The sequence below is a fragment of the Pongo abelii genome, chromosome 8 (genome assembly GCF_028885655.2).
Source record: "Pongo abelii isolate AG06213 chromosome 8, NHGRI_mPonAbe1-v2.0_pri, whole genome shotgun sequence".
Taxonomy (NCBI): domain Eukaryota; kingdom Metazoa; phylum Chordata; class Mammalia; order Primates; family Hominidae; genus Pongo; species Pongo abelii.
This window is the reverse complement of record NC_071993.2, coordinates 85,424,402-85,450,131: the sequence shown is the minus strand read 5'-3', so window position 1 is coordinate 85,450,131 and position 25,730 is coordinate 85,424,402. Positions and strand designations below refer to the sequence as shown.

Genomic DNA, 25,730 nt, shown 5'->3' with positions numbered 1-25,730 from the left:
ACTCCTGACCTCAAGTGATCTGCCCGCCTCGGCATCCCAAAGTGCTGGGATTACAGGTGTGAGGTTCTTTTAAGTTTTTAACATTTTTTTCATTTCTAAATTTTAATCTATATACTTATTTATTTTGAGACCAGGTTATGAGACTGGCTAGTCTTTGTATTTTTGGTAGAGTCGAGGTTTCACCATGTTGCCAAGGCTGGTCTCAAACTGCTGGGCTCAAGCAATCCACCTGCCTCAGCCTCCCAAAGTGCTGGGATTACAGGAGTGAGCTACCACGCCTGGCCAGTTCTTACTGATATTGAGTGGCTATTATTATTTCCAGTGGAAGACTTACTTTATCCTGAAGAAAACCAAGGGCTTGCTGAAAGATGAGATTATGTTTATGAATGCTCACTGGTGGAAGTATTTCTGCACACTCAAGCTAGTTATGCTTTTTTATATTCAAAGGAATATCTTAGAGTATTATGTGAACACATAAGAATTTAAGGTAATAGTAGTAATTATCTTAAATCACATTCATTTAGTTCATCCACAATTTTATTCAATCCCCACAAACTCCTAGTAAGGAAAGAGGGGCCCAGAATGGCTAAGTGTCTTACTCAAGGTTACTTATACTCTTCCTAATGATTTAACCCAAGAGAGTCCATACGAAGGGTGGTATGTAACTGATCTAGAGCCATGTTGCTATAGTTTTATGAACATAAGAATCACCTGGAGAGCTTAATAATCCAGACTCTTCTCCTAGGATCTCACTCAAAAGGTAGGGAGTGAGAACCAGGTATCTATTTGTGTTTTCAGCAAGAACCTAGTATGATTGTGATGCATGTGTCCCATAGGAAACACTGCTGTAAAGGGATGTAACCCTATGGGGATAAGGGCAGGAATAGGCATAGGAGCCCAAAAGGCTCTTCTCCTCCAGCACTTGCCCAAGGGCAGGTAGATCACAGATCACTTTCTGTGGGCAGAAATGTGCAGGGCCCCTGACACCATGGTTGAACTTCTTCCTATGGCTTTTCTTGCTTTGGCTATCTTGGGCTAGCCTGCCCCATCTTCCTGGCTGGTGTTTAGCAGCCCATTCACACTGAAATTTGGGAGGAAGGGTGGGTGAGACCTGCTAGATTCCAGCATGGACATTAACCATGTAATCTACTTTCCTTCACTGCCTTTTTAAGTGCTACTAATGGAAAGATATGATCAAGTTTTTTTTTTTTTTTCTGAATAGTGTTCTAGATTCTCCCTGGTATATAAGTTAGACTTGAGCTTTTCCTCATGTATCCCAAATTCTTTGAAATGTAAGAAAGGGCCCCTCACATAGCATGGTCTGATTCTCTGCAGCAGTGGCTGTGTATGTCTTTTCCTTTATTCTTCTATAGCTCAGAAGGATCAGAAATAGGGCATCCAGTGAGTATTGCCTCTATAGATTAGGAAGAGGGGAAGGGCCTGGGGAAAAGTAGAGATGGAGATTTTTATTAAAATAGAGACCACATCTATGCTTATGGCACTAATATTTTTAAGTTGGAGAGTAGCTAAAAACACCTTCCTTTTTCTTATTTTTTCCTTTTTCAAAAGAAAAATAAAGCCAAATGAACAAGGAGAATGCCGATCTGTAAAAAGAGCAAGCATGTTTGACCAATAGGTCCTGACGGGTGAGGGCTGCTCACTCAGTGTGCCAGGGACCAAATGTTTCCTGCTATAGCAACTTTGCTTCAGGCAAGAATCTGATACTTCAAACTCTGTATTCAATATTATTGAGAAGCTCAGCTTGAGCAATTTTTTCCAGTTCTAGGGCAGCTTTGAGAAATTAATCAACTTCAAAGAGATCCCTTAGATAAGAAGCAGGCAATTTCAAGCTTTTTTTGTTTTCTCCAAGATTCTAAATTATGACCCTGTCCCCTTATATTATATTGGGATACCAAAAGTCAAACAAAAAGGCTGCTTTGACCTGCAGTAACTGTGTCACATCAATAAAGCTACAAAGAGGTTTGAGATTGTCTTTTCCTTTTTGCCACCCATCTCTTAAAAGCATAAGTAATGGTCACATATTCTCGGAGCAAATAAAAACCTGCACTGAGAATAAAAGGTGGTTTTCAACTTCCCTAGCACTGATAGTAATGAGGTTGTCTGATTATTTTAAATCTTACAAATCTAGGAGTAGAAATATTAAAGATATTTTATCAAAGATATACAATAATAAAGATACTTTCATTGGAAATGCCAGTTTTTGGTCTCAGAAAACTTCATTTCCCTATACCCATTGCCAGAAGTTAGTAAAGGTATCCCATAGTTGTAGGGAAAGGAGTCCTTGAGATTAATTCAGTAATTCCACAAATACTAAGCACCTTATGTGTTCCAGACACAATTTTATACACTGGTAATACAGTGTTTGAATACAAGGTTCTTGCTTTCACAGATAGAGCTTTCTTGTGGGTAGAAGGAAACACAAAACAAACAAGAAGTCATTAGGTTACAAGAGTCTCTGTTATATACGAAACAGAACCACTTTAGATTGGGTAGTCATAAAGCAGACCTTATGAGCAAATGACATTCAAGCTAAAACCTAGATGCCAAGAAAAGGCCATGAAGATCTGGGGAAAGAATAGTAGGCCAAGGGAACAAATGGCACAATCATCCCAGAGTCAGAACCAGCCGGTGAGTTCCTGAAGCCGAGGTGGGTAGGATGGGGGAGCATCAGCATCAGAGAAGAGACTGGAGAGAGGCAGAGGCTGGATTATGGAGCCTGTCAGTTTATGGTAAGGCACAGTGGAAATACCTCACAGGACTTTACACAGAGGCATATTTGTTTTAATTTGCATTTTAAGAAATCAGTCTTGTTGCTTCATGGAAAATGGATTGTAGGGAGATAAGCAACAAGAGTAGAATTAAAATGGCCCTTAGGGAGGCGGTTGGGACATTGTGGAGGTGCATAGAAGTGAGCAGGCTTGGGGTATGTTTAGAGATGACACTGATGAACTTGCTGAGGGATTGGCTGTGTTGAGGGAAGGAGGAACCAAGGATGACCCTTAGACTTTTGGCTGGAGCAGTTGGGTGAGTAGTAGAGTCACTAGCTGGGATATAGGAATTCTGAAAAAATAAGTTTGAGGGTAGCTGATGGGGATGGGTAACAACAACTTGGTTTCAAGCACACTGAGTTTAAGATGCCTGTCAGACAGGAAAATGGCAGTGTCAGACTGGCACTTCTATGATTCTAAATTTCTTTTCTTTTCTTTTCTTTTTTTTTTTTTTTTGAGACAGAGTCTCACTCTGTCGCCCAGGCTGAAGTGCAGTGGCATGATCTTGCTCATTGCAACCTCCGCCTCCTGGGTTCAAGCAATTCTCCTGCCTCAGCCTCCTAAGTAGCTGGGATTACAGGCACGCACCACCACACCCAGTTAATTTTCGTATTTTTAGTAGATATGGGTTTTCACCATGTTGGCCAGGCTTGTCTTAAACTCCTGACCTCAGGTGATTCACCCACCTCGGCCTCCCAAAGTGCTGGAATTACAGGTGTGAGCCACTGCACCCGGCCTATGATTCTAAATTTCAACAGAGAAATCAAATCTGGAGTTAGAAATTTAGGAATCACTATTGTCATTACTTTTTGAAAGGACTTGAGATTACTTAAGAAAGTAGACAGAGGGAAGGGAAGAGATCCTAGGACCAGGTACAGGGTAATCTGACATTTTAGGATGTAAAATAGGAAGATCCTCCAAAGGACACAGTGAGGTAGGTGGAAAACTTGGGGCCTGGGGTGTCAGGATGCCCTAAAGAAAGAAATTTTTAAAGGAGGGTGTAGTGAGCTGTCTTTATGCCATTGCAAGATTGAATTAAGTAAGTTTATTGAAGTGAACAGTAAAGGATTCTCTTGGAATTACCTAATGAACATAATACTTTGAAAATCAGAGAATCTTGACTTTAATACTCTAGGTAATACTAAGTAGGGTGTCTATAATATAGTGATTAAATAAATACAAGGATGAATAAATGCAAGTTCAGTGCAAATTTTAAATTATTTTTGTTTTTGTTGTGGAGAATTTAAAAAGATAAATTACTCCATGTATGTAATTTGTTAGAGATTGTATCCTTGTTTGTTTAGGGAAGGGTAGCACAGGGGAAATGACAGCTCCCCTTCCAACCTCAGGCTCTATTAGCATTTTGAGAAGCCAGCTTTGCCACGTCACCATTTCTCTTACTTGTGTGATACAAGGCAGAGAATCTTTGCTCTACCAGGTGGAAGATTTGCTTTTTGGTCTCCAAAATTGGAAGGAGTCTCAGCATCCACTCTTCCAAATTTTATAGAAGGGATTATTTATACTGGAGGCTCTCAGAACTCTCACTCAGAATCTACTCCCCATAATGAAAGAAAAAGACTTCACTGTGTAAATTACCAAGTGTCCTTGGTGCTGCAGGGCAAAGGCTGTAGGCAGGTTCCACAGCCTTCCCAAGAGTCAACACTCATGAGTAACTGCGGTGGTTGGCAAGAGAAGTAAACGGTAGTGGTGTAATGTGGATTCTTTTCTCCTCCCACCCTGAAAAACCCACCTGATTAAACATTTCCTTATCTGGCTTTGTCTGTTTACAGGGCTCATCGATGTCCCTTTCACGGTCCAACAGTCGCGAGCACTTGGGAAGTGGAAGCGAATCTGATAACTGGAGAGACCGAAATGGAATCGGACGTGGAAGTCATAGTGAATTTGCAGCTTCTATTGGCAGCCCTAAGCGTAAACAAAACAAGTCAAGTGAGCTTTGTGTTTTATGCACACTTTTAGGTATCCCCAGATTAGAATGTGTTTATTTGGGTTGGAGTATCACTGTGGCTTCTCTGACTTCAAGTGCTTGGTGTAATTCACATGTCATCTCCTCTGTGAAGCTGTCCTTGTTTCTCCCAGTGAAGCAGGCCACCTGATTCTCTCCTCTCCATTTTGTGCATGCTTTCACGCTAGCACTTGCCATACCGAAGGGCAATTATTTATCTACCTGTCTGTATCTCCTTGTGAAATTTGTGCTCCACAAACCGGAGACTGTATTTGTTCATTTTATGAACATTTATGAAGTGTCCACGTGTCAAGTATTCTGTTATGCTTTGCCTTGTTAGATATTTCTTCCCAAATGCCTAGCGGATTGTCTGACACCTAGTAGGTAGGTGCTTAATAAAAGTTTGTGAAATGAATGCATGAATGGGTAATGTACACACATGCATCCAGGTGGTGACAAAAAGACAAGGACATAAGAAAGTGGTTGATGCCAGGCATGGCAGCTCTCGCCTGTAATCCCAGCACTTTGAGAGGCGAAGGTGAGATGATAGCTTGAGCCCAGGGGTTTGAGACCAGTCTGGGCAACATAGTGAGATTTCATCTCTACTAAAAAAAAAAAAAAAAAAAAAAAAAGAGGCTGGGTGTGGTGGTATGCATGCACCTGTAGTCTTAGCCTACGTGGGAGACTGAGGTGGGAGGATCACTTGAGCCCAGGAGTTTGAGGCTGCAGTGAGCCGTAATTGAACCACTGCACTACAGCCTGGGTGACAGAGCGAAACCGTGTCTCAAAAAAAAAACAAGTTGAGAAAAATGTGATTGAGTTAGCATCTTAGACCATTGAAGAAAGACTGTCCAGCGGGTGGCTACTAAAGGTGAATAGCAGGGTTTGATTTTGTAAATAGACAAGATGTTGCTGAATTAGCATAAACAGGAAAAAATTAACTTATTACAGCATGGGGGTTCTGGCTTTTAGCAAATCTGGCTGAGACTCAGCATGAGCCCATTGTTTTATCTACAACAGCACCCATACTCCTGGGCTGTATAAACAGATGAGAGCTGACATTGTCATCACAAGATATGCCCCAATGCCTTTTTTCAGGGCATTCCAAATTTGACAAATTTGGAATCCTGAAACATGTAGAATATTTGAAGACTCCTTGAAGCTAGGCAGTCTGGATGAGCATTGTAGACACTCAGTAACAGTCAATTGTTACGTTACTATCAATCATGTCAGCTGTGTTGTCAGGAGTCTCAGATTTGAAAGGAGTAATCAGGTTGTTGGCCAAGTCTAAATAAGAAAGCACGGTCAACTATTTCATTCCTAAATACACTGTCAATAGTAGCCTGGAGACTTCCCATTAGTTACTGGCTGGACGCTCCACCACTGACAGTATGATCAAGATGAGAGTCAGGCTGGTGCCAGGCACAGATGGAGGGGTGTAAATGATGTCCAGTCTCTAGCCCAAGATACATTCATTTGGTGCTTCTCTTTTTCTGTCTTTATCTCCTTTCCCTTCATTTAACACTGGATAATTAAATTGACTGTACCAATCAGTTGAATAGAAGTTCAGGGTTAAGATGGAGGATACATTAATAAAAAGGAATGATTAATGAAGCACAGTTATTTGGGTTTTGTCACTTTTTTTTAGGGTATAGAGAGTTTAAGAGAGACTATAGAAACTACAAGTAGTTAAGACCAAAAAAAAAAAAATTAAGTAAAAGTACATTATAGGCTACTTTGAACATTTATCACTATGAACATTTTATTTTCAAACATTTGTTTTTAAAATTTTTAATAATTTATTTAACATATGTAAGATTCCTTTTAAATATGTAATCAATATAAAAATTATTTGAGATAGCTTACATTCTTTCTTAGGTTGTACAAAGTCTTTAAAATCTGCAGTGTATTGTGTACTGACAGCATTTTCATTCCCACTAGGCTCATTTCAGGTGCTCAATAGCCGTGTGTAGCCAATGGCTACTGTATTGAACAGCACAGTTTTAGATAATTTCTCTTAACACCCTTGTCAAGGTCACCAATGTTTCCGTTTTCCCTGGGCGTCCCTATTTATACCAGTTGCTGCAGCATAATTCTCAGTAACTCTTTTACTCTCAAAAAAAAAATGTAAATGTATCATTTGGACCATAAATTATGTGGGCAGCCTTTTAGCCCTTTGATGTTGTCACATCCCACATCTGGTGGTCACTCACCCCAATTTGCTTATCGCAGTCCACTTTGTGGCTTTGTGTCACCTTTGATCTGGTACCTCAATAGTCACTCCTCCTCAAACTGTTTTTATGACTTCGGGGTCTCTGCTTCACCTTTAAATGGTGGAGTGTCCCAGGACTCAGTATCTTGGGGTTTGGTTTTGGGTCCTTTCTCTACACATTCACCCCAGGAGATAAACAGCTATCCTTAAGAGAAAAACCTTATCAGGAAATGCCTTCTGCTTGAGAATCATAAAGGACATCTCAATTGGGAGATGAAAACAACTGGAGAAAGTGATCAGTGACACCCAAAACAGTGCAGAACAGGATTCCTAGATTTGGCAGATGCACAGATCCCCAGAGTAGACTAGATGGATCTGATTGGCTTTGGTCAGTGTCGTCCTCCCTCACCTCTTTGGGGATCTCTCCTGAAGCCACATCCTTGGTGTAAGAAGACAGATTTCCCACACAGGCAAGATCTCATTATTGGTCTGGGAGGTGGAATGCCTGCACTCTGCTAAAATCTCCAAGGCTGTGTGTGCGTGTGACTTACTTGGCTTGGTTCAATAGTCCATCACCAGCACTTGCTTGTCACTGGGTCTGAGAGCCACAGACAGTTTGTTGAAACCTTTGCCCACCAAATCAGTTGCAGAACCAAGGAAAAGTTCAGCACTGCTGTCTCAAAAGTTTTCCCCAGAGATTGATTTATTTTTGTCCTAAATTAAATCCAGGAACCCCAGCATCATTCTTATCACTTTATATATTACTGTTAATCTTGGAAGTGTGCTGTTTTGTGACCTTGCTACCCAATTATATTTTTTAGGGAGCAGGATTTATGTGTTGCAATATCATACAATTCCTTTGACCAAAGGAAAGCACAGGTGTGTAGATACAGAGAGCCACCCTGCCATCCAACGGAGCCTGGACTTGTAATAACTTTCCATACCTTTATTTTGTCCCAGGGATCCTTTTTACAGCTCCTCATTTAATTCACATCCAATCAATTATAAACAACAAATGCTTCTGACTACTCAGGGAGAATATGATGAATGATTGTTAACTACAGAGGCACTGTTGCTGAATTTCTGCCTCCCAAGTGTAACCTCTTAAATGGCAAGAGCCTCCCTGAAAGCAATAACCAGCATTTCCTTAATGAAAAGCCAATATTTCAGTAAAGGATTGCTGTATTTCTACAGCTACTGCCCTATTCAGCTGAACAATGAAAGTTGAAATATTTAGGTGATTAAAACTTTTAATTAAACCATGTTCTCTCTGGGCATTTACACTTCAAGCCTGTCTGTCCTTTGCCTTTCAGCGGAACACTATCTCAGCAGTAGCAATTACATGGACTGCATTTCCTCGCTGACAGGAAGCAATGGCTGTAACCTAAATAGCTCTTTCAAAGGCTCTGACCTCCCTGAGCTCTTCAGCAAACTGGGCCTGGGCAAATACACAGATGTCTTCCAGCAACAAGAGGTCAGTCATTATTTATTTTCCCAAGTATCTTTGTTTTGATTGTGTGTATGATGACTTCTAGAATGAAATCACTTATTGACCTATGAGTATGCTTTCACTGAGCATTTATTCAAGTCTCATAGCTTGTTCTTGCTACTAAGAAAAATGTCATCTCATTTCTTATTTAGTGCAGCTAGGAAACACAGGATAGCAGAAATAGAGAAAATCATACTTGCAGAAAAATGTACAATAGCTATCTAACAGTTTTAGCAATAAAACCCAATCGATATATAGATTCCTAGGAATTTTTGTAGTCACAGCTCCCTTAAGGTCAGCAACAAGTCTGTATTTAACATGATTTCATTTTGAATCTGTTGTTATCTTTATTTGTGGCACTTAAAAGTAAATAACGGCATCTGAAATATCTCTGGCTGTTTTTGACTTATCCTGGTCATACTGAAGTTTGTTCTCACAGAATATATGTTTTTTTCAACATGTTAATTTATTCATTAACTGATTGTTTGCGTTTTACCTGAACTGAGACAGAACTGAGATGTCTACTGAACAATCACGACCATGGATTTTGGTCAAACTGATTGGCCATATCCTATTATGTACTGGCATAAAGAAAAGAGACCCCAGGCATGATTCTTCCTAACAGTGCTCTCATATTACTGGGGCACAGCTAACTCAAAGTGTCAGAAAATTAAAATGGTTCCATACATTTGTGTCTTTTTCATATCACGACATGGTCCATGTTTGATGCTAGCTGGCTTAATTTTATGTTAGAGAACATCTGATTTAGTCAGTAATTTCTAGGCACGTGTCAGTTAATAAAGAATCTATGGTTTTTACTAGGCACTTTGTATCATAAATTCAATGTACTGCCCATGGTCCAATAAATTATTAAGTTTAAATGCTGAGCATTTTTGTTTTTTACACTGAAAGGGCAATTGTTGTGTGTATTAAATTTCAGGGTATTGATTTTTTTTTTCTGTTTCCCCTACATCTGAGTTAGTGTTCATTTAACCAATAATTTTCTAAGCTGAATAAACCTTTCATAATCAGTGCATTAAAGAATATATCTCTTTATTTTGTCTTGCTGGTTAGATGATGGTAGCTGGAAGCAGAAGTATTTTAATGTGTCCAGGCACAGAAGGTCAAAAAGCAAGAGATTGAATGTTAATTCAATGATATTCTGGGTTTGTTTTCATCTATGTTTCCTATTTGAAGAAGCATAGAAATTGTATGCTTCTTCAAGAAGGAAAAAAACAAAGTATAAAGCCAGAGGGACTTAATTTTAATATTTTATTAACTACAGCAGGGGTCAGCAAACTGGTCTGCAGGCCCACTGCCTGATTTTGTAAAGTTTTATTGGAACACAGCCACATTCATTTGTTTACATATTGTCTATGGCTTCCTTCCAGCTATAACAGCAAAGTTAAGTAACTGCAACACTGACATTATGGCCCACAAAGCCTAAAATATTTACCGTCTGGTCCTTTAAGAGAAAGTTGGAGAACACTTGAGCTAAAGAATCTCTATTATAGAATTTCTGAAAACATATCTTTAGAACTGTGATAAATGATGGCCTAAGGTTTTCTAAGATCTGGATGTACCTTCCAAATCAAAACAGGACAATTTAAATTATCTTCAATATCATTTAATGAAAAGTTTTACCTGTTTATGGCATGTTGAAATTTGGCCATCTGCTTCTTTCAGTGTAGGATGTTTTCTAATACTCAGATGTGATTTAACAAGAATCCCCCATAAGTAACTTCATGAGATTTAATTTATTGTAAGCATGTTGAAGATTCATTTAGCAACTTTCACAGGTGATATATCAACATGCATTATTACTAACCATACCTGCCAATTATCTTCTTTGGTAAGCCCAGTACTTTATATCTATAGTTATAGTGAATGCTCACAACAGTTCTGCAAGATACGGTATTGTCAACCCTCTGTGCCCACAGCTAGTAATGGCAGAGTCAGGATCTGAACCCAAGTCTCTTTGGCTTCAGAATCCTTTGTCTTCTCTTCTTACACACTATCTTTAAAGGAAGGTGGGGGATCCTTGGGCAGTTTCCCTTCATACTTTGTTCCTGATGCCAGACAGTACAGTTTTATAGTTCCTGCAGATACTTCTTTTGTGTCCCTTTCAGTGATAGTTTGCTGGGTTGAGCCAAGTGAACTGTAGATCTGATTGTGTCTGGGAATTCTTCTTTCAATCCTTTCAATCCTGTGTTGAACACAAAGGAAGATGCCATCTGTTTTATTATTTAGTTTCTTCTTATAAAGATAAAGGTACACTTAACCAATTCAAAATCCCAACCTAAGAAATATTTTTCTCTTTCCTTTACAGATAATGCTCTTCCTTTTATTAGTTCACAAAAATGGTACAATCTTTGTGTTTCCTTTTTTGCTATAGTTGCCGGGTTGCTCAGAGCTAAGTCTTCTGCTAGAATCATCATTTCCATTTCACCACCTTTCTTAATTCTTGTTTCTTAGGTTTGTGCTACCACCTTTCTTTTCTGGAAGTAGGCAGAGCATAATTGATAAATAAGTGTGATAACAAGTTGATCCTACAGTGGGAAAGAAAATAAGTAATTAATATATTGGTTATAGATTGACCTTTCTACCCACAGATCGATCTTCAGACATTCCTCACTCTCACAGATCAGGATCTGAAGGAGCTGGGAATAACTACTTTTGGTGCCAGGAGGAAAATGCTGCTTGCAATTTCAGGTGAATATAAATATTCAACTCATATGTTAAAATCTGAATAACCTCTGCCAGTGGTCTCAGCCATTGGGTTGTTTCTACCCATTAACTGTTGGCTTACTAACCTAACACCTTGGTTGTGGTTTCAGAGGGTTTTCCTGTCAACAGTGTGACAGATCCTGAGACTGTCTTACTTTTTCATCAAGGCATTGCCTGAAAACCTGCCTTAACAAGGGTCATATCTGAAAATAGATCTCTTCAGAAAGATCTAACCAAAATCGCCCTATGCAGAACATGAGAAGTTGGGGAGAAAGTTTAATTCTCCTCTTTGCAGTTGTGTTAAACAGTAATCATTACATTAGTGAATAATTATTCTTGATTGGCAGTTATGTTTCAAATGTGTGTGTCCTTGCACACCAACTGAGATCATTGCACTGAGAAGAAAAGAATGCTGGTTGAATCTGGCAGTGTTACTTGTCTTAATTCTTCTTAGTCTTCCCACTGTTTTAATAGAATTTATGAGTCACAGGACATAGTATCCTGAAGATAGTCACAGAATGAAGGAAAATAATGTCTGTCTCCCTAGGCCACTTTCTTTGTGCATCTGTTGCATATATATTTTAGAAAATGCTCTATACATATTTATTGGGTGCCACTCATTTGAAAGGAATTGAGCCAGATGATGAGTCAGGAGTTGGCAAATACATGGTAATGAACCTCAAAAAAGTGTTTAGAGAAATATGTGGAAATTTGAAGGAGGGAATGGGATTAGTTTTTGAAGACTTGCCAATAAAGTTCTTGAATGTCAAGTTTATATGTGTCCCAGTCTCAGAAAGACAGACACACCAGGGGCAGAAGCCAAGTGTCATGTGCTGTGGAAAAATGAATGCTTTTTCAGAACACTGAATTTGCAGGCTATGCCTCAGTGAAGCCAGCAGTTACATCCAACTGGTGAAAGTCCATTCCAGACAGCATTCACTAATCAGATCAGCACATAAAATTTAAAACCTCAGTGGTTTTCCATTTTATTTTAGCAGCATGTTGAATGCCCCACCCATCTTCTCATAGGAAATCTTTATCTGAAGCAGATATAGGCAAAGCAGCTTTGAAATAGGAGTGGAAATCCAGCCATTGAGCTTCCTGGTGGCAGCCTATTAGGTTCTTCTGTGGATGGAGTTCTACACTCATCAGTTTTACCAGAACTTCTTCTAAAATTTCTTCTCGGATATACTGTGTGTACCCAAGAGGCTGTATTAATGGAACTCCGCAGGGAAAATGCATAATTTCTGCTCATAAGATCATCTTGGTATAGTGCAAAGAACACTGGATTCAAATAGGAAATCTGGGCTTTACCTATGCTAAGTCATGAGTCCTTGAGTGAGTTTCCAAACCTCTTTTGGCTTCGGTTTATTAATCATGAAGGTAGATTGGAATTTGTGATTGTACAAAGGTCACCTTCCATTTCTAAGATCTATCCTTTCATGTGATGTCATCAGGCTTAGTGAAAATTGACAAAACTGTAGTTTTATTACTTCTTCTTTTTTACCATGTATGATGATAGAGTAATATTTAAAATTTGTTTTCTGTAAAGCTCATCCTCAGGGGGCTATCCCTAGACTCAAGCTAACTTTAAAAGTTTTCATATTCTTTTATTTATTTGCAAATGAAATTTATATACTGTTTGAAATGTGATTAACTTGTGCATTCACCATACCTATACTGTTGAAATATACCTGCAGGCCAGCAATTTTATATCAATGAAGTGTACAGTCCAGAGCTCCATAATCTTTCACTAGAGATTCATGGAATGGCAGTGAGGATATAGTGAAAACTAAGTTCATTTTTTGGTGTCCCAACCCAATTCCGAATTCTGTAAAGATTTTTGCAACAAGCAGATAGCTGTAAATACCTTCGCAGGTTGTAGACAGATCATCAATACCTTTACTCTGGAATATATCAGTATCTTTTGGGGGAGGTAAGATGGGAATCAGAAAGGTTTCAAGTTCTGTATTTTAAGAAAATAATATTTTTTCTAATCATTATCTTCTTTGTCATTCTGTTGAGGTTATATAGTACTTTTGTAGACTTCCTCTCTCAGTGGGGTTCACCAGGTCCTCTTGCTTTTAAACGGAGTTTGAGACTGACTAAAATGCCTTATGGCTGCTCTGCATAAAGGACTTGATTATTTTAAGAATAATTTTGTCTTACTTTGTTGAGTGCATTTGTTTGAACCTGGTAAATTATTTTCTCTGAAAGCAATATATTTTTATTGAGAAAATTCTTCATCAAAAAGCTTCTTTCTCCAATTCAACTTATCTGATAACAAAGACATCCATTTATAGTCCCAGAACATTCTGTCTCCCTATAGATGCAGTATAGCTGGGCAGTCTGAACTCACATTTGTCTTATGGTTACAGATTGGTTAGGTCCAGAGTTTGCTTAAAATTCCTTTTTAAATTTTGTAGATTTTAAACTTATAATCTGAGTGATTCTTTCAGTATGAGGTTTTGTTTTATTTTTAATCTCAGGCCAAAATACATTTCATGTTATAGCAGTAGATGAAATTTATCTCTAATGGAGATGGATCAAAGTATAAATTTGATCTCTTTTTCCCCAAATCCACTTTTTTTTTTTTTTGGAAAATTCACAGATTTTTCTCAGAATATTTTCATGATTGGTTAAATGTACAGGGACTCAGTGAAAGGACGCTTAGCATCCTGTTAACAGGCTTCCCACCACGGCCTCAGGTAGATCTAACATTTCCCGACCTATTCTTTTAGTTTGTGACTCTGTTCAGATCCGCAACAAGATCCTGAGAGCTGCCAGGATTGTGTGAACCTTGGAATTTCAAAGAAAAAGGTTGGTATTTTCCCAAACCATCCCGTAGGCTTACTGAAAAATATTAGAGGAGTTTGCCGTATCATTTAAACAACAACAACAACAACAGCAATTCTAAAGTCTCTTCAGTAGGACTTGACCTTGATAACCTCTCTGGAAGATTTATCTCTGTGCATCACATTTAAAAACATATATATGTACTCTCTTAGAAACTGTATCGGTTAGGGTTGGATTCCCTTGTGATCATTTTACTGTTTCAAAGATCTAGCTGATGTGTCTTTTCAGAATAAAGTTTTTAATATTTATTTTGAAAAACTTTGTCTTCGTGGCCCAGTTGTTGTCATGTGCTCAGTTATATGTGTTATATATGCTAAAGGAGAATGTTGTTTGGCCTCATTCCTTTTTTTTCTTTGCTGTAAAGTGGGAATGTCCTCCTGAATTGTACGTTATTCCCCCGTGAGAAAATGGAGGCTGAAGATAGTCCCTAGCTTGAAGATGATAAAACTTTTCCAGGCTGTGTACTTAAGGGGATTCATTTATTCTTAACGCTTCCATAAGTTTGCCTTTAAATATATTCAATTCTGTCTTGATTTCTGGATTTTGAAGTGCTGTGTTTGTTTTTGTTTTTAACAAGGTACATGTATTCAGCTTTTAATAACTGTGTTTCTGGAGGAACTTGAAACAACAGCCATCTGTATGCATGCCTGCATGTGTCTTTTGCTTGTAAAGATACCTTCCTTGCTTCTTCAGAGTGAAGCTGGGTTTTTCTATTTAAAAATTAAATTCGGCATGTTAAAATAGCAAATAAAGCTCTGTTATCTGGCATACTTGGAACTATCGATTTCTCAGATTTGTATTCCTGATGCCTTGGTTGGTCTTCTCTGTCCAGTGGGTTACTGAAGGCCAGTGCTCAGGGCATTGACCTTTCCATCAGGCATGTGAGGTTTCACCTCTGTCACTTAGTACCTGTGTGGGCAAGTGACTTAGTCTATTTTTTAAATCAGTTTTTTCACCTATAAAATGGAGAATGGTAATATTATCTATCCCTTAAAGAAGACTTGAATAGGGCAAAATAAATGTAAAGTGCTTGTCATACAATAAGGCTAATGAATCATTATTATTTTTCTTCTCTCCTAAGACCTATATATGAACAAAAGAGAGATGTCTCCAGTGTTGCTTTGACCGTATAGGGGCAGGCGTTTACATTTTGGAAGGCGCAGTGGGGTAAAATGTTAAGCGTATTGGTCACCTTCCAGAACTTGGCCATAGGAGTGTGTCTGGTCACATGGTCATCCTTAACACCATGCAGTCTGTTACAACCTGAGTCTGTGTCATCAGCATTACTGTAGATGGCCATATCTTACATCGTAACTTCACAATTCAAAAGGGGATTGATTGTGTGTGTGTGGTTTGAAAAGTAGGGAGGACCATGCAAATATAAGGTAAATCACCTGCTCTAGCCCCTCAAAGAAACAACTTTAAGCCAATCAATTACATAATCCCTCTAATCTATTTTAAACTGAATAAATTTGAGGGTATTTGCATTTGTTTGGTATCAAAACCCTAATTTCCTTAGTCTGATGATTCTGTGTACTTGCATGAGTTTGTCAGAATGAGTTACATCAGTGATTTTGAGGTGGGGGCGGAGGTTGATGCATACTCATAAAACAACGTAATCTGTTTCAATTAACTTTTTACCTTTCCGGTTAATAATTTTTAGTTGGCACAAGACAAACTAAACAGTGTTTTCAGAGTACTCTGATTTCTTTACCATTCAAATAGGACACCTCAGGTTTTCCCTGAAATTTTAGATTCAAGTATTTGTTGTTTGTGAGTATTAATTTTCTAAGCTGATATGATTTTTTTACTAGGTTAATTTTTTATTCAAAGAAACCTACTCATATGCCTCTTTCTAAAACTATTTCTGACTCAAGAAGTATAGGCTTCATGAGTTGGCAGAGCCATGGGGGCTGTGGCTTAATACAGTTGACCCTTGAACAACATGGATTTGAACTGCACAGGTTCACTTATACACAGAGGTTTTTCAATAAATATATTGGAAATATTTTTGTAGATTTGTGACAACTTGAAAAAACTTCCAAACTGCATAGCCTGGGAATATTGAAAAAATTTAAGAAAAAGTTAGGTATGTCAAGAATGCATATGTATGAAATATATACAGATACTAGTCTATTTTATCATTTACTGCCATGCAATATACACATCTATTATAACATGTTAAAGTTTATCAAAACCTCACAGCCCATATATGGCACCACTGGCAGCAGAGAGAAATGTAAACAAACATAAAGACATTTTAAATCATAACTGCATAAAATTAACTGTGTTATATACAGTACTGCTGTAATAATTTCATAGCCACCTTCTGTTGCTATTGCAGTGAGCTCGATGTTACAAGTATCCGCTTAAAGCACTATATAACACTAATCTCCACCTGAGCAATTAATCTCTCCAGTAAGTTGCATATAACAGTTACAAGTGATCTCTCACAGTTCTTGAGTATTTTTCATTGTGTTTAATACAATACCATAGACCTTGAATAACACCATAGGACCCACATAAAGTGCCACTAATGCTCTCAAAAGCAAAGTCATGACATCATGAGAAAAAGTTGAATTGCTTGATATGTACTACAGATTGAGGTGTGTAGCTGCATTTGCCCACCACGTCAAGATAAGTGAATCCAGCGTAACAACTATTGTTTAAAAAAAAAAAAGGAAAAGAAAAGGAAATTTGAGAAGCCATTGCTGCAGCTAGACCTGCAGATGCAAAAGCCTTGCACTTTTTGCAAAATACCTTTTTTATCTTGCATTGAAAATGCAGCTTTTAGAGTGGGTGCAGGATTGTTATAAAGAAGCATACTTATTGACTCCATGATTCAAGAAAAAGCAAAGTCATTATATGACAACTTAAAGCAAAATGAAGGTGAAGGATCTAAAGTTGGAGAAATTAATGACAACAAAAGATGGTACGTTAATTGTAGAAAGAGGTTTGGTTTAACAAATGTGAAGATAACAGGAGAAGGAGCTTTTGTCGACCACTAGATACCACATGAGTTCCCAGACACAGTTAAGAAAATCATTGAGGAGAAAGACTATACATCTGAACAGGTTTTTAATGCAGATGAAAGTGTCCTATTCTGGAAAAAAAAAAGCCACAAAGGATTTTTATTAGTAAGAAAGAGAAAGAGGCCAGGCGAGGTGGCTCACGCCTGTAATCCCAGCACTTGGGGAGGCCAAGGCGGGTGGATCACAAGATCAGGAGATCGAGACCATCCTGGCTAACACAGTGAAACCCTGTCTCTACTAAAAATACAAAACAAAAAAGAATTAGCCAGGTGTGGTGGCGGGCACCTGTAGTCCCAGCTACTCGGGAGGCTGAGGCAGGAGAATGGCGTGAACCCGGGAAGCGGAGCTTGCAGTGAGTGGAGATCGTGCCACTGCACTCCAGCCTGGGCTATAGAGCGAGACTCCATCTCAAAAAAAAAAAAAAAAAAAAAAAGAAAGAAGAAAGAGAAACAAACACCCGAATTTCAGACAGGAAGGGATAGGCTGACTGCTGTTTTGTGCGAATGCAGTCACGTTTATGATCAGGACTGCCCTTATCTATAAAGCTGCCCACCCTTGAGCCTTGGAGGGAAAAGATTAATACCAGCCGCCAGTCTTTTGGTTGTAGCACAAGAAGGCATGGATAACAAGAATGTTTTTTCTAGACTGTTTCCATTGATACTTTTTCCCTGAAGTCAGGAAGTAACTTGGCAGTAAAAGACTGACTTTTAAAGTTCTTTTGAAGTTGGATAATGCCCCTGGCCACTGAAAACCCCATGCGTTTACCATCAGAGTCATGTCAAACTAGGTAACTTGTCTCCAAACACAAAGTCTCTAATTCAGCTTCTAGATCAGGTGGTCATAAGGACCTTTAAGGATTGTTACACATGGTACTTTATGGAAAGGATTGTCAAGGTTATAGAAGAGAACCCAGATAGAGAAAACATTATGAAAAGCTGGAAGGTTTACACCATTGGAGATATTGTTGTTACAGAAAAAGCTGTGAAGCCGTCAGGCCCGAAACAATGAATTCCTGCTGGAAAAAATTGTGTCCAGATGTTGTGCATGACTTCACAGAATTTACTGTAGAGCCAGTCAAGAAAATCATGAAAGAAATTGTGGATATGGCAAAAAAAAAAGTAAATAAAGGTAAAGGGTGAGTGAGTGATTTCAATATCAGATCTTGGAGAAATTCAGGAGGATACCACACCAGAGGAATTAATAGAGATGACTTGATGGCGATGAATGTTTCTGAACCAGTGCCAGACGATGAGGAAGACATAGAAGAAGCAGTGCCAGAAAGAAACTGACGTTAGACAGTCTGGCAGAAGAGTTCCGATTATTCAAGACTACTTCTGATTTTTTTAAATGACATGGATTCTTCTATGATAAAACAGTGGAAGAACGACTAGTACCATATAGAAACATTTTTAAAGAAATGAAAAAAGCAAGAATGGCAGACAGAAATTATGATGTATTTTTGTAAAGTTACACCAAATGTGCCTGCCTCTCCTTCCACCACCACTACCTCTTGAGCCTCTACTATGCCTGAAACAGCAAGAGCAACCCCTTCTCCTCCTCCTTCTCAACCTACTCAACGTGAAGACAACAGGGATGAAGACTTTGTGATGATTCACTTGCACTTAATGAATAAGTAAATATATTTTCTCTTCCTAATGATTCTCTTAGTATTTTCTCTGGCTTAGTTTATTGTAAACTTGCAATATAAAATATGTATAACATACAGAACATGTGTTAATCAACTTACTGGTAAGGCTGCTGGGCAACAGTAGGCCATTAGTAAAGTTTTGGGGGAGTCAAAAGTTATACATGGATTTTTGACTACATGGGAGCAGGAGGGGTTTGGTACCTCAACCTCTGCATTATTCAAGGGTCAGCTGTACTTCAGGGTGCTCCTCCAATATCCCTGTGCTTAGGTATGGGGTCTTCTTTTCATATCTGACTTTAATAAAACTAAATGATTGCCATGTTTGACATGAATGAGTTCAGTAGCTGTCATAATTTTCTGTGCCATCAGTCATACGTCCTTTCACGAGCTTTTATTGTTCTCCTTGCCTCTGAAATGACCTTTGGAGTAGGTCAAACTGTTTAATTTGGTTAGAGCGTTCTGAGAATGGTATATCCTCCAATATAGTTTACAAACTATAATAGAATAGAAACTGTTTGCTGTCAGGAGTTTATGAATTGCAACAAAAACTATTTGCTGTCCTTTGTTCTCTAGACTATCAATATGCTATCTTTAATACCATACTTTCTAGTATTTCAGAAATGCCTTGACCATCAACTAAGTTTTCCTTTTGCTACCAGACTTGACTTTCCTCAAAAAACCTACCACGTCACCATTTTCTGAGCTCTAGTGCCATGTCCTGTAGTATACACAGAACTTCTCTTGAGCTCCTAACAATTATCTCTTTCTCTCTCTAGAGCTAAATAAAAACCGAAGAAAGCTTTTTGAATCACCAAATACACGCACCTCTTTCCTGGAAGGTGGAGCAAGTGGAAGGCTACCCCGTCAGTATCACTCAGACATTGCTAGTGTCAGTGGCCGCTGGTAGCAGCACCCTCTTGGCACATGCCCGCTGACTAACTGTAAAGTGGACACAGGAGATGTGTGAACAGCCTTCACAGCACACCGTCCTCAGCACTCTGGGTGTCTGGTATCAGGACCAAAGCATTTTATTCGCACCTGTACTTTATGGCAAAAAGGAAGAAGAGAGAGAAGATGTTCTTATGATGTCATACAGAACACCAAATGTGGATTACTTTTTTAAAATGGCAGTTGGACAGAATTTGCAATATAAGGATAGGGCTTTATTTCCTGTTTTTATTTACCTATATAACACATGCACTGATGATTTTTTTTTTTTTTTTTTTTTTTTACTTAAAATGAAGGATGAATTGACATCTGGGATGCCAGAAAACTTAGAAGTTATTTTGTTTTCTTGTTTAGTTTTGGTATTTGGGGATTTTTAAAAAATAATCAAAGTGGAATTTTCTGGTACTGCTTTAAAATAATTATTGCGGTCTTTCAGCACTTTACACATTCTAATTTCTTGTCCTGTGGAAGTTCTCGCTGTCTCCATCTCTCTCATTTTTGTGTCACCTAATATGTTGGTACAGATCGGAGTTAGTCACATTTTTCTGACTGCATCAAACTTTTATTTGAAATGGTACTGGATCTTAGTTTCTGTGCAGAATATTCTGTGATTTTGGGAAATGTAAGTGAGTCCACTTGCTTCTGGACCAATTCTGTTTCATGTATGTTAGCATCCTAGAAACACCTAGCAATGGACCTAGTTCACGGTAATAGGTGCAAAGAAAGACCAAATTGACTTTGCAGTATTAACCCTTTGCAGTCATCATACTTAGCTGCTGCCTGTAATGCTAAAATGATTTTAATGGTTGTCTGGAGGCAAAGGGCTGTTTTTTAGTATATTGCCACTAAAGGACATTTATTTATATCAAACTTTTATTTTTAGATATTATAAGCATACAGTACATAATTGATGAAATTGATATTTACTAGAGATTTATGGTAGAGAATGGACGACATTCAATAACTGGAGCCCTAGATTGTCACTTTATTTAAAAAGACAAATAATCATCTGACAAGACAGCACTGTTGCCATTATGAGGAGAAATAGATGACAATCCTTATCATGTACACGTTAGCTATGTTCCGTATGGCCACAGAACTTTCCTGAAACCCTATCTGTCTGCTTGAAGTAGACTTATGTTTGTTGAGAATGAACAGGCTTATTTGAGCCTCCAGGGTGGCAGTTCATAAAGACAGCTAAGTTCTGAAGGAAAAAAAAAAAAAGATATCTTTTTAAGTGGCTAGAGTCATTATTACAGTCTTATACTGTGAAAGTCCAAGAAATCAGGCAACATTGTTTCCTGGGTCTTTTCAGAGATCTTATAGATTTATGAAGTGTTTTTAATCCATGAAGAAACACTAAAGTGCCTTTCTTTCTTCAAAGCAATATTATTTCCAAGTATATTAATTTGTTAGAAAACTTTCCCATAGGAAATGTTGTCAGTTACCTGTACTGTAAAGAGTTATTTATGTTCAGTAGTCAAGATTTTCTACATGGGCATAAACCACTCTCACGTGCTCTCAGCAGAAGGCATTAGATAAGCATATACAAGAGTTGGGTACTTTTATACAAATATGGGATAAGAAATACTTGCCTGACACTTTTCCATGGCTGAGTCTGACCATTACAGTAGGAAGAAGAATTGAAGAGGCATTTTGCACACAGAAACATTTTCACTTTAAAAAATGGTATTGGTTACCTTGAAGGCATAGATAATGGGCCTGTCATAAAATTATCAGTTATAACTGGCACTGAGGGACTGCCCTTTTTAAGCTAAACTAAGCCTTATCTGCTTAAGGATGTTGAACTGAATCACTCCTTTTATTCATCCTGTGCATATTTGTACAAATGCTCGTGTGGATCATGTAATGATCATCCATCTTATTTGATTGTATTAATGCATCATGCTAAACGTGTAGTACAGGTTAACAATACCAGATTTATGTCCTGTTCAACAGCTCAGTACTCTAAATGTTGTTATGTTTTTAATAAGACCTTCCCAGATAACAATCTTGGAGCTCTTTTCCCAGCTCTCTACCACGCATTTGCAACAGGAGGAAGATGTAATGAATATGCAGTATTAAGTTGATTTATGAACAGTGCTTTGATATGCCAAAGGGAAAACTGTCCCACTTAAATTAGATTAAGTAGGGTGGCTAAAAATAAATAAAAACACTGGAAATTCTTTCTCTCACTTTCTCTTGATGCAATGAAGGGAATATGACACTACAGTATATAGAGTTGTTATATGATGCACAAAATATTTTGATGATTTGAATAAATGTTAACTTTTAATCTGCGCCTTAATAATGACTGGTTATCTGTAAATATAGATCAGATACAGATTGTATTTTTCTGTGGGTTTTTTGTCCTTTTAGTGATTTTTTTCCAAAAACGAGAGATGGAATTAACATTGAAAATGGGAATTTTTTCTAACTGAATCAATTGTTACATGAAAAATAAATTTATATAACCCCTTTGTATTGCTCTTGCTATATGAAGTGTGTTTTTTTAAAAGAAAATCTTTATGCATAAACTCTATGCCTATCTTTGTTTTCTAAGAAATGTTCTTTTTTTTTTTTTTTGCCATTTTCGGCAAAGTTGAAAGATGTTTCTTCAGTAGGATTGAATATGCATTCTGTGTTCTCTTGTTTTGCATTGACATTCCTCATTTTCAACCAGCAACTAAGCACTTTATTTTAGTCAGTGAATGCAGGACCAGTCATCAATCATTGTTTCTTTGGCCACCCATAGGTACATACAAAAGAGTAACATTATAGAACAGGTTTTATTCTTGTTATTTCTTTCTTTTATAAAGACTCAAGTGTATGACCGCTTTGACAACCTCATTTATCAGCAAAGGCTGACGTGATGCTGGGCTTTTTGATCCAGGTTCCCCTTTCAGAGACTGGCATTGTGTTATCTATCACACTGTGTGTTTACCATGCCATGCACTGAGATGCTCACTGGACTCATGCTAAACGAAATTGATGCTGTCTTACTTATTCTGAGATTTTGCTAAATCTTAAAGAAAACCTAGCCCTCCACATACTATGCCCCCAGGAATATTTCCACTTGAATTATCTGTGCCAGTGGTTCTTAAACATTGTTTCTAAAACAAAAATTCTTTTGATAATTGGAATCTTACCTGTGACCCAATATTAAATTATTCATTTATTATTTGGTTCATTATATACATATTAATGACATATAAATAGTGTCGGGCTCTGGTCTAGTAACGGTAGTGAATAAAACAAAACCCCTTGCCCTCCTTGAACTTGAATTCTAAACAGAGAAAGGTGGCGCTAAAGAGGGAGAGGTTGGAGGATGGAATATCCCCACCCTTCATGTGGGCCTCCATATGTTTACTACACTCCAAGGGGACTCGAGAGAGCTCTCTAGAAACCTGTTTTTAACAAAACTGTTAAAAGTGGCTGGGCATAGTGGCTCATGCCTGTAATTCAGCACTCTGGGAGGCTGAGGCAGGCAGATCACATGAGGTCAGGGGTTTGAGACCAGCCTGGCCAACATGGTGAAATGCCACTTCTACTAAAAATACAAAAATTAGCCCAGCGTGGTGGTGCACACCTGTAGTCCCAGCTACTCAGAAGGCTAAGGTAGGAGAATTGCTTGAACCCAGAAGGCAGAGGTTGCAGTGAACCGAGATCACAATAATTGCACTCTAGCCTGGGCAAAGAGTGAGATTCCATCTGGAAAAAAAAAAAAAAATCCTGTGAAAAGTACCCACCATGTTGAAACAAGCCTGTGCTTTCAAATGCAAAATATTCCTTCCTTTCATTCCCTCTCCCTCCCTATCTGTAGGTTCCACAGGTTTAATCACATTCTGAAAAGGAGTGTGTGGCCCAAAGTGCTATGTTCCACTGCTTTATAGCTATACCCTAGGATGATAATGGCTGAGGACTCATCACTTGTTAGACTTGACTCCAGGTGACTTTGCAGTTTTTAGAAATCAAGTTTGCCTTAATGTGATTTTTGTTACCAAGAATACTCCAAAGAATGCATTAATACTTGGAAGTTAATTTCAAATGTAGACCTCCCACAAGACAATAGTGCAATAAATAGAGTCTCCTTAGATGACTGTTTCCAAGGGAACTTCACTCCCTTGGCTATATAAATCCTGGTATATACTGTTAAATTAGCTGAGAATTTATCCTGGCTTAGATACTTAGTAATTTTGTGAATTCAAATGAATTGAAGTGCATTTAACCTAATTTTGATAATCTGATGTTTAGTGAGTGTATTAAATATTCCGGTCATCACCAGAGGCCATGATTCTCCTACAGTCCCACTCCAGTTAAGTCAGCTTCCTTTCTTCTCCTCAAACAGCCTTTTGGACAACTTACAGGTCATCTGGCTGAGAAGTAAAGAGATTGGACTTTGTCATTTTACAAACATGCATTTAGATCTTGTCCGTAGACCTCAGGAAAATTTCTCTGTGTCTAGGAGTCCTCATCTGTGAAATGGAAATAATACATACCTCTGAGAATAGTTGAAAGGAGAAAGAGAAGCTGTGTGTGAATTTTTCTGCACAGTACAGGGCACAGAGTGAACAGTGAATTAATAGCAGCTACTATTATGAATAACAGGATTTTCCTTTCACTGCATGGGTGTATCTTTGCCCATCAGGGATCTTCACTGTGTTCATCATTCTTCCGTATCAGAAGGAGGAAGCCCATTTCCTGTGCCTGAATGTCAGAACTGTAAACTCGTCTCAGGGACCTACCTCCTGGTTAATAAGGTTGAAGTCAGAACACAGACCTGAAATTCAGGGTCAGATTTCCGTACCTTATTTGGTTGCTTTTTATTTTATTCTTTTAAGTCTCTGATTCACCAGAGTATTGAAAACTGGGCTCTCCATATGGGTGGAGAAGGTTAGTAGCCAATTCTAATAGTCATATATTTTGTGCCTAATGGCCCTATTCCCCGAGGGTACTCATTACTCTAAATGGTATTCACTCCCTGTCACCCACAGGGTCACCTCCATCCTAGCCCTGGTTGTTCAGTTTCTCCCACTTTTATTTCTCTCTGCTTACCACTACCACAGCATCTAATAGAACCTCCCTTTGTGTGTGTATAATGAGCTTAGCTTTTCTTTTGAAAGGAGCCATTTGCCTGTATTTGTGCTGTTTAGTTGTTTTCCACTTTAAAAAGTGAACAGAGTTAGATAATATTTGACCATTCCTACAGACATGGCCAAGACACTTCAAAAACACTTCATCAAGGGATTTAACATTTTTGTTGCTTTTTAAAATACTTTGACTCACTCTGAAAGGAGGTAAGTGGAGCTTGAAGTTCACTTTCTCAAGGGTTAGGCCATGAATGTGTTTGGAACAGATTTTGGGAATTGGAGTCTGAATCTGATTTAGGAGGCAGAATTTCAGTGTGGGAACCAGAACCTTTAGGAAAAAATTACAGTAACCGAAATGTTTCAACTTCATAATAGAATGTTTGGATGAGTTACAGGAGGGAAAAAAGAGTAGCTCAATAATTGGGTGTGTGTGGCCTTTTTTTTCCAGGCCAGAGAAAACAAATGACTCTGAACTCACTGTCTTCAGTGCTGCTTAATCCCTCATAGAGAGGCTGTGGGAATTAGACATTAAAAGACGTCAGCAAAACATCCAGCAAACAATTTATGTTCAAACAAAATTTTCACCCAGGCAGAATTGACTCTTTGTCCAAATTGCTGATACAATTTGATTCAAAGTCGCTATGGATAAAATTTTCCAGTTTTCTAAGTTTGGGGATGTGGGTGGGTGACATTTCCTTATTTTTTCCCCTCTTTAACAGAATCATAGACTGATATTAATAACAGCCAGGCTTGGAGTGGTGGCTCATGCCTCTAATCTTGGCACTTTGGGAGGCTAAGGCAGGAGGATCGCTTGAGCCCAGGAGTTCAAGGCCAGCCTGGGCAAGGTAGGAAGACCTCATCGCCATTAAAAAAAAAAAAATTAGCCAGGTTTGTGGCGCATGCCTATATGCCCAGCTACTGTGGAGGCTGAGGTGGGAGGATCACTTGTGCCCAGAAGGCCAAGGCTGCAGTGAGC

At 38.4% G+C, this 25,730-nt stretch overlaps 1 protein-coding gene across 7 annotated transcripts in view; it reads left to right on the top strand.

Moving 5' to 3' along the window:
* Window positions 1-22,160, top strand: part of BICC1 (BicC family RNA binding protein 1) — a 320,717-nt gene extending 298,557 nt beyond the window's left edge. For 5 of the 7 annotated variants that reach the window (XM_054522560.2, XM_054522561.2, XM_024253682.3 and 2 more), the window contains 4 exons: window positions 4,580-4,736; window positions 8,278-8,438; window positions 11,066-11,165; window positions 19,493-22,160. In XM_054522560.2, the coding sequence (XP_054378535.1) occupies window positions 4,580-4,736; window positions 8,278-8,438; window positions 11,066-11,165; window positions 19,493-19,623 (549 nt within the window). In that variant the 3' untranslated portion in view covers window positions 19,624-22,160. Of the gene's footprint in view, window positions 1-4,579; window positions 4,737-8,277; window positions 8,439-11,065; window positions 11,166-13,921 lie in introns of all 7 variants that reach the window. The other 2 variants (XM_063727638.1, XM_063727639.1) reach the window with 2 other exon arrangements.
* Window positions 22,161-25,730: the final 3,570 nt, after the last annotated feature.